The 17,094-nt window shown below is 38.6% G+C and overlaps 2 protein-coding genes across 3 annotated transcripts in view; both read left to right on the top strand.

Moving 5' to 3' along the window:
• The first annotated feature begins 962 nt into the window (after positions 1–962).
• LOC102783401 (myeloid-associated differentiation marker-like) lies at positions 963–2,448 on the top strand. Its single transcript, XM_006790573.2, has one exon. It carries the CDS (start codon positions 1,403–1,405, stop codon positions 2,276–2,278), a length of 876 nt encoding a protein of 291 aa, XP_006790636.2. The 5' UTR covers positions 963–1,402; the 3' UTR covers positions 2,279–2,448.
• A 666-nt stretch (positions 2,449–3,114) lies between these two features.
• The window catches only part of LOC102783687 (testis-expressed protein 2-like), a 33,519-nt gene continuing 19,539 nt past the window's right edge, over positions 3,115–17,094 (top strand). For both annotated transcript variants that reach the window (XM_006790575.2, XM_006790574.2), the window contains exons 1-2: positions 3,115–3,311; positions 3,815–3,906. The gene's annotated coding sequence lies outside the window, so the exon portion shown is untranslated. The remainder of the gene's footprint in view (positions 3,312–3,814; positions 3,907–17,094) is intronic.

Below are 17,094 nucleotides of genomic sequence, written 5' to 3'. Positions count from 1 at the left end.
CAGACAGCCTTCCATCGTTACTGAAATTCTGTGGTAAGTTTAAAAAGTTGCATTTCATTTTGTTACCACATGAGGGCACTATAAGGAATCAGAAATGTAAGCCATTCATCATGTGGGTTTTTACAGTAACATCTTGTAAAAAGAGATTTTTAAAAAAGGAACTTCTGAAACTTATCTTTGAAACTGAGATAAGCCTTGGTCTTAGATCTGGGTTATTGTTAAGCTATATACAGATGTGTTCAAAACCCTGATACACGCATCACAGCCATTACCTCAGCTGCTTATCAGATGTGTCTTTAGCTTTCTGTCAAAGTTTTTGCTCTTGAGACTGCGGTAACTGTGGAAATGGCGTATACAGCATCTATATATAACACAAACAGGACATGTGGCAAAACACAGAGGCAAAGTGATTGGTTATTTCCACAGAGATTATCTTGTGCTTGTATAAATACATGTACACACAGGAACACTTTTATATCTTCCCTGTGAAAACATGCATGCAGATAATTATGCACGCACACAGTGATTCTACATTGTAAATCTATTTACAGTGTATGCAAGACAAAGTCACACCCATGGATGCAATCAAGCAGTAAAATGTTTACAGCTTTCTTCTAGCTCTCAACACAACTTATTTCCAAATGTTACAAAAAAAAGTAAGGGGTGGGGGTGGTAGTGGCAGGGGGGTAACAGATGCTCTTTACAATATCAGCCTATTCTCCCCTGAGAGTACAGCAGGGAACACCCACAAACAGATCCACCAAGCAACTCTTAAATAACAGCACTCCGCAGATCAGTGAATATTTTCCTAAAACAAATGCACGACATACATCTTCAAACAATAAAGAAAAAAAAACAAGAACAGTTTCCCGCTCTATCTTATTACTGCTACTTCAGAAGCAAAAAAAAGGAACAACGTTTCATGAGAACTGAAGGTAGGAGGAAGATTGCTCTGTTTGCATTTGCTTTTTATTGTGGCCATTTGCACCTACCTCCACTGAGACTGAAAGTGCACGGCTGCAACCTCAAAAAGGAAGTAGGCGAGGTCTATTTTGACACCAACCGTGCTTCAAAATATATTCCAAGAGATGCTGTTTTGAAGTTTCATTTTGCACATATTTTGGTGCTGGAGAACGGAAGGAAGACAGTGAAATAATTTCATGGTTTAATAGGGTTTTTTGTATTATTATGATCTTGTTGAGTTAACTGCTTCCATGGACACTACTGGACTATTCTTCAAAACCCTGATTAAACGGATATTTGTGGATTTATACAAGCTGGCTGAACTTTTGAACTACAAGATATAAAAAAAATAAACCTTGAGGAACTGAGACTGAGGTATTGTTCAAGACGCCTAAATATACTGCTGGATGCTAGATCGCTCAGAGTGCACGGTGTGACAATGCCTGTGATTGTACTAGAGGCCAAAGACTTCACCAGTCCCCTTTTCCTGGTGCGCACGTTGGAAGTCCTAACAACCTGCACAGCATTCAGTCTTGTGGCCTCTGTGGAACATAGTAACACAACTTGCAACAGAACCTTCAGGATCTTCTGTATGTTCATCTGGTGCTTCTTCTTCACCATTACCCTGCTCATCCACATCCTGAGCATCATCCAGTTTCACAGTCTTATCCGAGTATCCTGGAAGAACCTAACTATGACGGTGGCAGTGTTGGGGGCACTGATGACTTTCAGTACATCTGTGATTTTCCCTTGGATGGTGATGGATCATAAGGGGGAACTACCACGTCCTGTGGCGGCTGCAGTGGCCTCAGGTCTCACCTTCCTGGCCTACACCTCAGAGTCAATTGTGCTCCGCACCCAAGCGCACGAGCAAAGAGGCTACATGAGCACCATGCCGGGTCTCCTCAAGATCATCCAGCTATGGGGGGGCTGTATGATCATACCTCCAATTGTGGAGATGGTCCATGAACTCCGTAATGGAGTAGCATGGCAGCTATCGGTCTCTGGTGTGTCATATGGTGTCTGCATCCTCATGTCTCTAATTACACTGGTGGTTATACTAGGTGACTTTGCTGGGCGATGTCTTCTGCCTTTTGACAGATTTTTGGCTGGCTTCTCCCTAATTGGAGTACTGCTCTACATGTTGGCCACAGTGATTTGTTTTACCAAGATACTGCAGCTGAATGAAAACAAAAACGCCATAACACAACAGCTGGTTATTATGGAAACCGTTATATCCAGTATTACACTATTAGCTTACACAGTGGATCTCGCTTTCTCCATCAAACTGTTGTGTGACAGGGGTCGTATGTGAAGGTCCTCATATATTGTGTGAAAAGTGTTCTGAAGGGTGTAATATGGGGAAAATAACACGTTGAATGTATGATAACTATAATTAACTTCCTAAACAGTTACTCATAATGCTTAACAAATCAAACTGTAAATGAGTTATTCAGAATAAAGAGTCTAAAAAAGAAAAGTAACCCAAAGGCATTCAGACTAATAATAAAATTGTTTCCAATGTAACTGATACATGAAAGACTAATTATTTTCTTTTTATTGCATACCTTAACACAACCTGCAATACCTTCAGTTTAATGGGACCAGTTGCCAGTTGCTAACACTAGATGGCAACACGACATTAGCAGAATACCACTATTTAAATCACAGGAGGGAACTTTTAACTGTACATTACACTGAATGTTTATTTTCAGCAGGTGTCAGCTGCGCCTTTTTGTGAAGATAAAAACTGCTGTAAATCACATCCTTCTTTAATGCATTTAGCTCTTAAATACTAATTAGATGTGACTGTTAATCACACACTTAGATTTGTTTTTAACTGATTAGCCTGCACACAGGACTCCAAAATAAAAGATGGATTTGCTTTCTTTTTCTTTTATGATAATCTACAAAAGGAGTTTATTTCAATTTAGTAAATTTTGTGTCCTCCAAGATAAGCCAGAAAAAAAACTGTACACTAGTGTTCCCGACTTATTTACATTTTACACTGTTTACCTTACACATCTGCCTCACCAGCTCAGGCCTGCAAAGCAGCTCCATCAAAACATCGATTGGCTATCCCAAACCGCATTGCAATGGAGTTATCCGGCTGCTCGGTTTCGATTACTCTGGCCTCCCGTGACTCCAACGTTTTTTTTTTCCATTCTTCTTTAAGGAACTAAGTGCAGTTTAGTCGTTGTCAACAGGGTGAGGTAGAAGACGGGTCGAAATAAGTTGGTACGTGGAACTGAATACACACACATTACTGTGCGTGAATCTTTGGAGCCCGTTTGGAAGTTTTGCTTTTTTCGTGTGTGTCCAGGCGAACATGGAGACTCCCACAAACGGTAAGCTATCGTTACGAAACAATTTTTTTTCAGTTTGGTGAAATAAGCTCGTCTAATAACAGACTTGGGAACAAATTCGGGATTCAGTTTTAAACAGGAAAACTATTCTTTTCCGTCCACTCATTGTTTATGGTTTGATATTAAGTCATGTTTGGGCTAATGGCAGTGGAAAATAAGTGTTAGTTAATGCTGTCGTGTGCTAGTTGTCTTACTTGCATCACAAGACAGTCTGGTTTCATTGGTCCGTGTAAGGTCATAATGAATTAATATTATGACCACGTTAGTACCCATATTAGTCCATATAACACCTCCCAGTATCATCCTCATGCTAACTCCTACTGTCAAAGCCTATATTTTGCCATATGGTTATATTCCATCCACAAATGGCTACCAGCTAAACGCTGAGCTACGAAGAACACACTCCCTTTATATTTTAGGTCTCTGTGTTTATATTTTTTTACAGCCATAATTATCTTTGGCCCTTTAATTCTTGTGTTTCTCAGAAGCCCCATGAGCACCATGGACATGTGATACTTGACTCTGCTCTAGGCAGATGCAAGTCCCAGGCTGGATTGAATGGCACTGAGGATACAAGGTAAGCACTTAGCCAGTAAATTTGGACTCATTATTGATCGGTTTCCTGAGCTACAAATGACCTCAGTGGGGCCAAAGTCTAGATGGAAAGAGGAAAGCTTAAGAGAGAGTGCGTGTGGAGGATAGGAAGGACAAACATAGCTCTGAGTGGTGAAGAACTGAGTAGTATTACAGAACAGCTGGCATTCACAGAATAGGGATCAGATAAAACCTCTGAGTTAGAAGCAGGCCTCAGGTATTGGTGACCTGAAGGAAAAGTGGAAACGTGTGTTTGTCTTACCACATAGGATCAAAGTGCCGGGATTCCCAGCTTTGTCATTCACAAAACTGAACATTTTGTCACAAAACCAGATGATTGGTAGCACCGTGGTCCTTAAAAGCCTTGCGCAAGCATGGAGTCTTATATTCGAACATACAAATAAAAGAGATGAGCCCAAGGCTCCATTCTGAAGCTCTGACTTTAAATTTACATTTCAGCAAATGCTTTTAAACGCAGATAGTTAAAGTTGAGTTTTACCATTTTTCTTGGGTTTTATTTTGTTTGGTTTGATTTATTTATTTTTGTTTTGCACATACTGACTTAAGGTTATATTTAAAAATAATTTCTTAGACTTGCAGTGCATGTTTTCTTCTCATTTAACTGGTTTACTCGTCACCATAGACACTATATAAAAACGTATGTAGCTCATCGTCATGTCACTCCTTGATTAGCCTCAATATGACCATTTTCTTGCCTTGATTTTAGCGTTTTGACAAGGCGAGGTGGATCAGGTTCAGAAACTGAGTGATACCACAGTAACTTCCCAGTCACATGGCAAAGTAGACAAAAAGGCTGTAAACTTCTGTTCCAATTAACTACTTTATGCAACCTGAAGAGTGCAAAAATGCATCGGCTTCACTTTTTAGACAATAAACTTACTTCCATCTTTTGTATAAAGTCTGTGCTCCTCTCAGTGGTCTCTATAGCTTATATGAGAACAATACTACTTTTGTCAAGTAGCCATTGTTCATACTAAAAGAAACACTAGTGCTGCATAGTGTTATAAGGAATAAGATTTCACTTGTTGTCATTCAAACCTCTTCATGGAGCTTATTGTTTTGGTGCTCAAGAAGCTTCAAGTCATGTAGTCATTATTTTTAGATGACTAAAGCTGCTGCTTCGTGAAATTATATTCAAAGCAATACCCACAGGCTGTGGTAAAAGCCCGCACACCAGAACATGTTTCTTTTCATTTAAACACGTGTTCAGTTTCAGGTTTAATGCAAGTAATCCAATAATGCTATCTTCTTTAGGCTTCCACTTCTTTAAACTTGCATTGTTCTCTTTTGCAGGTTGTTCCTTAACTGCCACATTGTCTCATAGTAGATCTTAAATGAAGCGTAGCAGTTAGCTGTGTTGTAGAGCCAGTTATTCACGGTAATTCACAGAGGAATTTGACTTTAAGATTTGCATGAGGCTGTTCTAAAAGAGCTCGAGTAATGCAGCCAGACTCTTGCTGAGTTCAGTTAAGCTTGTTTCAAGGTGGCAAAAAAAATGAACGTTAAGGTCTCTCTTCCTGGTCGGGTATTTAGGCATTTATGCAAATCAGTTAACTCTGTAGTCGTAATGTTTATGTTGATTTTTGTGGTCATCATGTTATAATGTTCATATGTCCGTATAAGAAAGTGAACCCATTGTAGATGTAGCTAAAGAATAAGATAGATGTAAAACATTTTGGTTTTAACACATGAAAAGTTTGGTCTGATGTAGGCTGACATTCTCAGAAATGTTTTTTATTGTATTTGTTTCTGGTAAGGATATATGTAACGGTATGGTCGTGTCTGAATCAGAGTTAATATAGGGGTTTTTTTTAGATTAAATTAATTTCAGCTAATTTTCAAAATTGGTATTTCTCATTTCATTTTAGTTTTTTTATTAGAAAACTTTATGTAATTGAAGCTTTATTATTTTATCGGTAGTTAGTATGGGATGTACTTGTATGATTTAAGAAGAATTTCAGAATATAATTATTATAAAGTATTTTGTCAAGGCAGTCAGTTAGGTCATTCATGCTTATGTTCTCAATAAATATGTGCACCAAAGCCTCTTAATGCTTTATGTAAAAGATTAAAACTAAAGACATTTTTTCTTTATTTTCATTCATTTTGTGACTACAGAATAATTGTTTGGTTACTTTTCATCTCTCTAAACTCTATTTTTTTGTTTCTTTTAACTCTGCCTTTTAGTTTTAGTTTAGTTTTAGTTAAATTTAATAACTCAAAGTTGATTCTGTTCATCTGAACGTAGCGTTTCCTGTGGGGGAAACATCTGGCTACTCGTCCAAGTGACTTCTTCAATAAATCACTTGGATGAGTGACTTACTGAATAAGTAATAATGGTGGCCTGAATAGCAGAAATGTAGAAAAATTTGAACGTAAACCTGAGAGAAGCATCCAGAGCCACAACCTGTGGCGTTTTGTTTTTTGTTTGTTTTTGACGCCTACATGGTATGAAGTAAGGTACTTTGTATCCTAAGCCTGATTTGGCAAATGTCAGCAAACACATTAAAAGCCGCTCAGACCTCGGCGGCACAGACAGCACCTGTAGGAAGAATTCACACTGAAAGTGCTGAAACTAAAGGACAGGATGTGGTTGAAAGGATGCAGAGAGAAAGGTGTCATTTTGCCAACCAAAGGAGAAGTAAAAGCTGCCTTAACACCTGTGAGCGACAGAACGAGGCTTAGGGTTTGAGTGTGTCTGCAGCACATCTAAATGATTTGGATCACGTTTTCATTTCCTGTCTCTGAAAGCATGTTACAAATAAAACTGCCGAATGAAAGCCGTTGAAAATGGAAGCCTTTTCCCACATGTATGCCCAAACACAATTCTGTACCGACTGGTAAAACACACACCAACTAGTTTGTGTTGTGGATGTTTTACTTTCCGAGCCAAACGTGTTCTGATGCTGTTGTAATGCAGTAGAACAGGTAGTGGCTGTGTGTCTTTATCACCTCCTTAGTGTTGTTCCTCTAATAGAGTTTGACTTATTCATTTTTCACTGTGGGACAAAGAGCATAGTTGCTCATATGTACCTGCACCCTGGTGACTCGACACCTGTTCATAGCTTTGAGTCACTTTCTTGTCTTCCAAGTTCTCAGCAGACCAAATCTATTTTTCGATCATCAGGAATATTCGTTTTTTATTTTTCTTACATCAGATTTTTCTTCAGCTGAGATGTAGACACACTTTTTTTTAAAAATAAAACTATTTTTTAAAAGGTAAAAAGAAACAGACACTCTGAATGAAATGAAATAAACTTTTAGGAAGAAAAAAAAGTTTTTTTGGGGGAAAGGTAAGCAAACCTTATCATTTTTTGTTTTGGTTTTCTGTGTTTGACTTGTGATTGATTTTTCTTCATACATGTATATGTCCTGGCTCTCACCAGAATTAAAAACAATTTATGTATCATACACAAAATAACTACCCCGATGTGCTCCAAGACAGCTGCCAAGTGGCAGGAAGTTTATTGGTAGCATTTGTACCTACAAAGCCTTGAAGAAGACAGATGATTGGGAGTTAACATGACAAAATATTGACATGAAATTATTGTACTTGGCAGTTTTACACAGGGTACACTCTCTCATTGTGATTTACAGCTTGCTCAGTTAAACAATGAGTGAGTGAAGGCCTCTGTTAAAGGAAACCAGTGTTTCTCCATGAACCATGGCCCAGATTTTTAATAGTTTGTAATCTTTACAACAATGTAAAAGGCAATAAGCCGAGCCCATTGTCACATGTTGCTGTTACAGGCAACTTATTATTTTTTTTCTGTTATCAGATCAATTTCCAAGGCTTTGTTGAGCTTAAAGAATTCCAGATAGGGGTGTGATTTGTTGATTTTTATACAAGTCCATTGAGACTTCAGTAGATAAGAGCGATGTTGATCAGTAGTTTCCATGGCAGGGTGACCATACTGTACAACAGAGTATTAGGGCCACATTAACATAAAAACATGAGGTTGATTATTTTGAGAATAAAGTCAAAATTCTGAGATTCAAAGTTAAAGAAAAGTCTAAATATTATTCTGGGAAAAAAGCTCGAAATGGGAAGCGTGGAGATTACCGTTGCTGTTGCAAGACAAACTCCCACATTTGCAATACCCCGTGCAACATGCCTTGTTTTGACGAGTTAGTGAAACAAAATGATTGGCCGTCTTGTGATACAACACACACCCTTTTTATCGTATGAGGGTTTAACCATGCATCCAACCTTGCATCTGTGCACTGCCAGCCATTTCATTTTGTACGAATCCACTCCTCTGAGTTTGTGTGTGGGTTTTTTGTTGTTGTTGTTTTTTTGTTTTTTTTGTTGTTGTTTGTTTTTTGACCAGACTCTGCTTTCTGCATCATGTGTTCAACATCCACATACTCATCACCACAATGAATTAGAATTACAAATTTAATCTCAAAATTTTGACTTGATTCTTGAAGTGATCAATAATAGTTTTTTCTTAATGTAGCCCTAATACTTAAAAAAAAAAAATATATATATATATATATAAACTAGCTAAGAATTAAATCTATGTTGGCATTAACTTTAGCTCTTTCCTGTAGTAAAGCCAGGAACCTTTTGTAAGCTCCGTCATCTTTGATGCAGGTGCCAGCAGACGCCTTAAACAGGTGCCGCTCCCTAACTGGAATAATGGCCATTACTGGGACATCAGGAGAATGTGTCACACTATCAGCCATCGGTGATTTCAGGCTCTGTCTCACTTGTGCTCTGCTTCCACAGTACTGAACACTCAGTTCACTGTTGCCATCATAATAATCACCTCTGTTACCAGAGGAGAGAGACACGGGCAAGGTAGGGGGCGGGGAGGTGTTTAAATATAGCTTTTCTAAAAATATTTCTCTCTTGGAACTGAGGCAAATTCACAAAGCTGCAGGCAACAGATTGCATGAAAGCAAAAATCAGAGAGATTTCTGAGAATCTGTGAATGTATTTGCAGTTTTAATGTCAGCCCAGAGGAGCAGCACAGCTTCATAAGATTAAAGCCACTCCTTTGCAGTTTCAAGCAGTCATTTGCTATTTCAGTCTCCAATGAGCTTCTCTCACAGTTTCACAATGTGGTCGTTAGGCTGGGACCTGCTTTGCCTAATTCCTATTGCTTTGACCAGCACTGAAAAATACACGATTACAGCATTCCCAGCTTTTGCTAAAGTTTTTATTTCTGTTCAGTGGGCAACAATTAAAGTGTCTGCTCAGAGGGAAAATGTTCTTTTTTTTTTACCACATTATTTTACATTTTCTATTAATTGCATCAAATGTTGGAAATCGTTTAAAATCATCAGTGTTTTATTGATTAAATGTGCAGCTGTGCAATCTGTAATCCTTAGTTTGTTTCATCTTTTATTGGCTTGTGAAGTGGCTTCTCAGCAACGTTTGATGTCTCACGTGGGCCTCAGAAGCTCACTGTTATGGAACTGCATTGAGTAGCATGAAATGTAATTACTGCAGACAGATTAGCTGCATTGGTGGATGGAACCAGAAGCAGGAAAAACCCACAGTCCCAGTTTACAGATGGGGGGGAAAAACTCCTCAGGGATGCTTTTTTAAGCTTTAAAATGATCTTAAACTCTGAGAAATTATCAGTTTTTCAGTCATCATTTGAGAAAATTAATTAAAATATTATGTTGACATTTGGCAAGCGTTTGTGCTGAATCCTGAGGAGACCTATGCCATTATTACTTAATCAGTTTTCTCAGAAACTAAGCACTAGGTCAGGCTCTTATGAAAAGAGTCCTTTGCCTTAATGGCATTTGCACAAAACATGATGTGGTTTTCCTCTTCAACAAAAAACCAGTAATCCTCATACTCTAATCGGTGTCTCGCTTTTTACAGGAAGAACTGCCCGTGTGACTCGCTGCTTCAGGGTTATTGCTTAGTAGCTAAAAAAGGTTAAGAGCAGCAAAAGCTTTAAAACTACTTAAAGTGCTGTAGGTCACAAATGTTTAGTTTACACTGAGAGAATAAAAGGTGACATGTCTCCTGGGAGTTGAGGCTGTAGCTGAACGAGTCTCTGTGACTGGAGCAGAGAGGCAGATCTGTTACCGTTTTGTCACCGCTGCTGCCAAGAAGCTCATTCAAAAATAATGAGGGCTTGTTGATGAACTTAAGCAGTTAAGTGAGGAGTGCATTATTTAGCAGGAACAACTGGCAGGGTTTGAAATACATAGGAGCAAGTATAAATTGGATTTGAAGTGCTTTGTTTGTGAATCATGAGAATAGTGATTTGTCTGGGTAGATGTGGTTGTGTAACGCCGGCGTCACTGTGCTCTGAAAACCTGCTGTTGGCCTTGTTCTTTGCCTTTCTCTCTGTTTGTTGCTGAAAACAGGTTTTTTTTTTCTTTTCTTTCTTTTTTTTTTTTTTAACTTCCTAGTCTCGATAGACGGACCGTCACATGCTCTTCATGAGTCTTCGTGCTCTTTCACTCTATTGATCCATAACACCAAGCTATTGCGTGCCAACTGTCATAAAAATCAAGTTCAAGTTCAAATTTTATTCGCCACATGCAGTGGCAGGTTGCCCTGCAGTGGAATGAACCTGCCCCCCGACCTTACACACACAACACAGACATCACATGGGGATACAAGTCAATGCAATGCCTGCATATTTGCAAAGAAAGATGGGAAAATGTAAGCTAGTTGTACTTTCTGCAGTTATAAAAGGTTGTTACTCACATATTAAACGCTTGGCAGTCTTGTGTGCACAGCTTAACTGATATATTATATATTGAAGCTATATACTGAAGTTTTATTATACTGTCGTTATAAAGCTTAGACCTTTTGAGCATTTGATTCTTGTTACCTGCTTAAAAATATAATCATAAAACAAACTGTTTAAATGGGACCCTTTTATTAGCCAGTCTAAACCTGACGTCCTGTGGAGCTCGTGTGCAGGATAAGTTAACATTAAATGTGCACTGCTTAGCAATACTGCCTCAGAAAAAACGGTTTAGGCTTCATGTCCTGTACATGTGTGGTTTCTACAGATTTGCATGTTGGGTTAATGGTGAAATGACTAAAGCCCTTAATGTGCACACAAATTCTGTGTGAATGGGTCACTTAGAGGTGCTGTGTAAATTCCCAAGTGTCTAACAGAATATATAAATAACCAAATTAAAACTGTAGTTAATATAGTTTTAATTTGGGGATCATTCAGTTTCATCATGCATTATGATTGCACACTGCATGAGTAGTAATCACAACCACAGTCATACTAACCTTTATAGTGTATATGGTATATATTTTCAAAGCATGGCACATACACTCTGATAAAGTGCCATCAGAAACTTTGCACCTGGAAGGAGTTTAGCAGAGGGTGAAATCAGATATAATTTATGGACGTCCTATTTCACACACTACTGATTTGTCGGTTTTAATCAAGGCCAATGAGTGAGGCTCGTTCACCTTTCCGACTGTAGCATTAGAATTTAAAGAAGCCTCGCTCATCAGCGGTTTTACAGCAGTGACGAGTGAGGCCTGAGCAGAATATGATCACTGTTGGTAGTTTGTGTTTATCCCGACTGTGCAGGATAAAAGAGCACCTGACCTTCAGATATTAATGACATAATCGTATTTTCTCATTGCTTTATGCTGGTTGTGTGATTTCAGTGGCTTTAGCTGGCCGAGGAGTGCTCGGAGAGGGCTGGTACCTGCAGTGATCCCAGTGCCTAACATTTCAGTCCGTGCCTGTCGCACCAGTTCCTCAACATTCTTCAGAACAGTTTCTGTTTTGTTGGGCTGCTATTGTTTGTCTCCAGCACTTGGAATGACTCCATGTTGATGTTTAGAGTAAGATTCTTGCTATTTGTGTTGTTATTCCCATGCCCCACTTTTGTGCTTTGGAAATAAAGATGGCCTCAATTTAGAGAAATAACTTTTGTAAAAGCCCATATTAAACATTTGAAACAAAAATGTGTTTGTGGAAACCAAGAGCTCAGGCTTTAGAGTGCTCTAAACACACCATTTTAAAGATTTATTAGTTTGTTTTTACTCTCAAATCTGTATGATGTCAGTGACAGCACATGTCCCTGATTAGTGCATCTCAGGTAGACGTGCACAGAAACCCCACCCACTGTTCGAGATGCTTTGCTGAATAAAGTTGGGCTAGTGTCCGGCAGCCTCACCTCTGTCAGTGCGCCCCAGGGCAGCTGTGGCTACAATGTAGCTTGCCATCACCAGTGTGTGAATGTGTGTGTGAATGGGTGAATGACTGAAATTAGTGTAAAGCGCTTTAGGGACTAGTAAAGCTATACAAATGCAGGCCATCCTGATCCTCCCACACCAATGTTATAATATGTGCTTCTGTGAATATTTAGGCGTCCTTTAAGAGTCAGAATTATGTCAATTTTGTCATTGAAAGTTAAACCTAAAGCCCAGTGTGGATACCCCTGTAACCTTCAGCTTGTTGACACGACCGCACAGTCACAGATAAGAACAGTCTGTGCTTTCTGCAGCTGTCCTTTTCTGTGTCAGAAATTGAGTAAAATCTCAGCCTATCACTCAAATATTCATACAAAATGAAGAAATGCATTTGTTATACATTACAATCAAGCTGATCATGGGACCCCAACCTCTTTTAAAGCAGTCACTCTAGAAGTGACACTGAACCATGTAACCGGTTTCTTCAACAGAAACATTTTGGATTGTAACGTCGCTGATCACTAATGAGTTTCCAGGACAGAGCGGCGAGGTAGACTTTCTGCCTTTTTCTTTCATCGGCTAAAGTTTTAAACTTTTGATATGTCAATGCGGATTTGCTGGGCTACTGTTTTATATATGCTAATGCAATGTTATAAATTTGGCATGTTTTTCTTTTCTCTTGAATTTATAATGATCCTTCAGTATTTGTTACTTGTACTATTTTGACTCGTGTGTGGCTTCTGCTTTTTTACCCCTGACCCATAAAAGGCTCACGGAGTGTTGATAACACTCTGCCAAGTGGTTGGGCAGCATGAAAACCAAGGTTTGTGAATGGGAGAGCTCGAGAATGAAGTGACTTAGGACTTTCAAATCGACGCCATAGCTGCGTCTACTAAAAATATCAGACAAGTTCGAATCTCAGAGACGTCAAGGTCGGAGGTCAAGTTTCCATAAAATCTTTTGAATGCGATAAAGAAGAAGGAAGTCACTTAGGATTTTGTAATTGAAACCTTTGGTCAAGGATGGGGAACTCCAGGCCTCAAGGGCCAGTGTCCTGCAGGTTTTAGATATCACCCTGGGTCAGCATCAAATGATGAGTCAAATGATTGGTTCATTACCAGACCTCTGGGGAACTTCAAGACATGTTGAGGTAATTTAGCCATTTACATCAGCTGTGCTGGATCAAGCACACATCTAAAACCTGCAGAACACCAGCCCTTGAGGCCTGGGGGTACCACTTGCTACGACCAGTATTTATTTATTTTTTAGTGCCATCTATGAGTTATAAACCATGCCAGATGTGTTGGGGCTGGTATTTGATTCTGTCTGATTTTGTGTTTATTGAAGGCTGATGAAGATTAAACTGATTTTTCTACATATTGGTCTAAGAAACATGAGGTATGATCTTAGCAGAAGACACGGTGCCTCAGTAGTTTTCTATTGTTATACTCACACAGCAATATTCAGAAAGCTTTTGTTCTAACTTGAGCCACATCAGTGCCATACTACTCTGCTTGATGTGTGCTCTTCTGCTTTGTTCTTCTCTTCTCTGTCTGTGGAAATATGTACAAAATCAGGGCACAAGAATCAGAACCGTAAAGGCAAGTCATTGAGCAGACTTACACCTTCACATATTACTGTGGTGAGAGAAGGCTTATAGAGGTACAGGGAGCCATTCTCTAGAAATGAGTCGAGTCATTTCTCCCACTTCAACATTAGTTTTTATTATCTGCCACAAAAATTAGGCATAAAATGTTGTGTGCAGCTATTAGATGTCTGTACCCATTACTTATTGTTTCTGCAATGTTGACATTAGTGTTTATGGGGTGTGACACTTTCCTTAGCCGTAAGTGTCGGCACTGGGAAAGCTATTAACTCTGTAAATAAACAGCTGGATTTAAAGCGGGACTGCTTCTAATCCCTTCCCTGGCAACTTGAAAGTGTTCTGGGATTTCATTATGCCTCCTACTGGTGTGTTTTGCCGTTGTAGTTTCATCTCCATCCCTTAGCAAGCGTCATCTTAATGCTGCTGATTATCTGAAACAGTGGAGCATGACATTTGAGATTCTCTGAGGGGGTTGGCTTGTGGTGCGGTTCTGGCAGAGAGCATCAGGCACAGTGACTTGCAAAAATACTCTTGTAGTGAAGTTACTGAGCTGCAATCAGTGGAAATGCTGTTACCTCAATTTAAGATTATTTTAGGCTCAAATGCTCAGAAAAATCATTTTCAGTCTTGTGGTTTTTTTTTTTCTCATATACTTTACTTAAATGTTCAATTTACGTTGATTAATTATAACTCAGTTATATTAGTAGTTTTGAGAAAAGTGAACAGGTGACCATGTCTTGGGAAAACATTGTTTGAGAAAATTATGTCCATCATGTGCCGGATCATACTGATCATCAGGGGGGAAGAAAACATGAGGGTCACGGGTGTTTCCACCGTATTTTGGGTGTCAGGCACATAATTAAAGAAGTGACTGAAATGTGAAAAATGAAAAAAAGGGAACTTTAGGTCAAAATTCAAAACCTAGTCACTCAGGCACAAGTCATGATAGTTTGCTAAATATTTATTTATTCACACTGGAAAAATAGGATGAAGGTGACGTTGCAACAAACACAAACACCCTGCAGTGTGTAGAAGTGAGAACAATAATCAGATTTTGTGCAGCACACTAAAGCTACAGAATTCTGTATCTCGCTGTACAGTCTATGTCATTAAACATTGTTTAGTTTTGTAAGAAGTGTAGAGCTGATCAAGAGACATTGCACATTTGTAGGACTGCCCTAAAGCGTATCCTGCTTTACTTGTGGATCCTAATAGTCACTATAATGTAACGTCAGGGTGTTCACAGTAAGACTTAAAACTAGCAGCTGAGATCATAAACTCATCATGAAAGTTTACTGAGGCCATAAAGTGAGGTAACAGAAGGTCATTTTTCCCACAGACTTCTTTTGGCCATTAGAAAGCACACAGAGTTAAGGCACTTGAAGACCCATAAGCCAGTGTTTTCCACTGTGTTGGTATCCACTGTGACCTTTAAACAGTGGGTGTTTGGCATTAAAAAGGTTTTATACTTTGCTTCTGTTTTGGCTGATCTTTATTTGGAATAATCACACTTCACAAGATTATAATACGTATATATCGGTTGAAATATAATTTTTGTTCCCCGAGTGCCAAGTATGACTTCTTTTCTTCTGGATTCACCTGGGTAATACTTTACGTTGGACAGTCTTTTTCTTTCTTGAAACCCAGAAGTTGGTGTATTAAATTATTAGCTGTAAAATAAATTCCTAAGCTGATAGAACCACAGTCTTATGAGTATAACAAATTAGCAAATCGAACTGTGAATGTGTTGTAAGAAAGAGGTGAAGTAAGTGACACATGACATGTACCAGGGAGGCTTTTCTCCACTTCCTTACAGTCACATTAGCAGTTCCAGACATGCTGATGAAGCGTGATTTGAAGTTTTTGGTGAGGTCATGTTGGAGGCGGTGCTGTGCTTGGACACACTGAGTCATGCTACTATGATAACTGTCCCCATTAAGAGAACTAAAGTTCCTCAAGCATGATGGCGTATAAATAATGTTGAAAGGCATATTCTCGCTTTTATAGCCCTCATGTTGGATCATTGATAAATTAGTTATGCCATTTAACCTCAAAAAAGAAGAAGAAAGATTTTATGGCACCAATTTTTTTTTCCATCATGTGACTGCATTTACTGCTTCACTTGGGGATTTCCCACATTCATTATTTTGACACTGTGAAAGTTCTGGTTGTGAACTTTCATTGAACTCAGTGGTCAGAAGTCAGGTAGTCTGATAGCAGCCCTCAGAGTTTTATCTGCACTTGTTTATATTCCCTTATAAAATATATTCATTCACCATAATTTCACTTTCTTCATCTTATTGTCCACACTGTATCATTTAGGTCTGCCTGACACATCACCTATTCAGCTGTCTTTATTTCCCTCAGTTCACCAGTCAGTTTAATGTTAGTTCATGATCGAATAAACACAGCAGTTATTCACATCTTTTTGTCCATTTTCACAAAAACTGTATAAAAACAGTCGTTGTTTATACCCTTTTTAAATGGTTAACTGATTTGTGATAATAGTTTCTGATGAATCTTAAATAATGTAATACCGCGGAAGCACTAGCTGGTAGTCGGGCCGTACGCGTGTCTTAGTGCAGTTGAACATAATCTACACAGTCCGCTTGTAGTCGAAAAACAAACAGACAAACATTTATTTCCACAGTGATCCGTTTGAATGCTCATGTACACTAAAAACACGGTAAGAAACTGTTTTTCTCCACAGCTAGTTAAAGCCCCCGTTGCTCCACACTGTCCGTCGCAAACGCTCCCCCCGTGCACAGTTACCGTGTCTTAAAGGAACAGTACGTAAAAATTAAATAAGGCAAGAAAAAATACAATTTAACTGTAAATCTTACACCAAACAAATTATAAAGTAGAAACTGAAATTCCCCATTATCTTACACTTATCCTTATCCAAAATGATTCAAATTATTAACAAATATACACTCTGTGCAATCTGAGTAAACTAAGAGATGATTATACCTTTATCCTATACATAATGCATTAAAGGAATTATGCTTACTATTGTAGTGTAGGCTTATCTTTATTAAGCTCCTTGTTGCTGTCAGATGTTGCAGCATCCAAATAAATAAGACAAATGACACTAATAGTTAAGATTATGACAAGGATTATAAACTACAGTCAGTTGCCTCTCAGTATTATAGTCAGTACTGTGTGACTTTTTTTTTTCCATAAATAAGGATACAAATCTCATTTTTATTGTATGTTAGCATGATTTATTTTCCTTTATTGGTACAGATTTTTGTATGGTATTATATGAATGAAGCTACAGCACAGGCACTAAGGTGACGTCATTTTTCTCCAGTTCATTTTAACAACACTAAACAAGCAATGCTATGAATAGCCATTCAGTGCATGCAATAGCTCTGTGGAGCTTTTCTCCTTGCCAG

Source organism: Neolamprologus brichardi, chromosome 6 (assembly GCF_056152115.1).
Source record: "Neolamprologus brichardi isolate AB-2024 chromosome 6, ASM5615211v1, whole genome shotgun sequence".
NCBI lineage: Eukaryota > Metazoa > Chordata > Actinopteri > Cichliformes > Cichlidae > Neolamprologus > Neolamprologus brichardi.
Note: the sequence above shows the minus strand (reverse complement) of the source record. Positions and strands in the feature narration are given on the sequence as shown.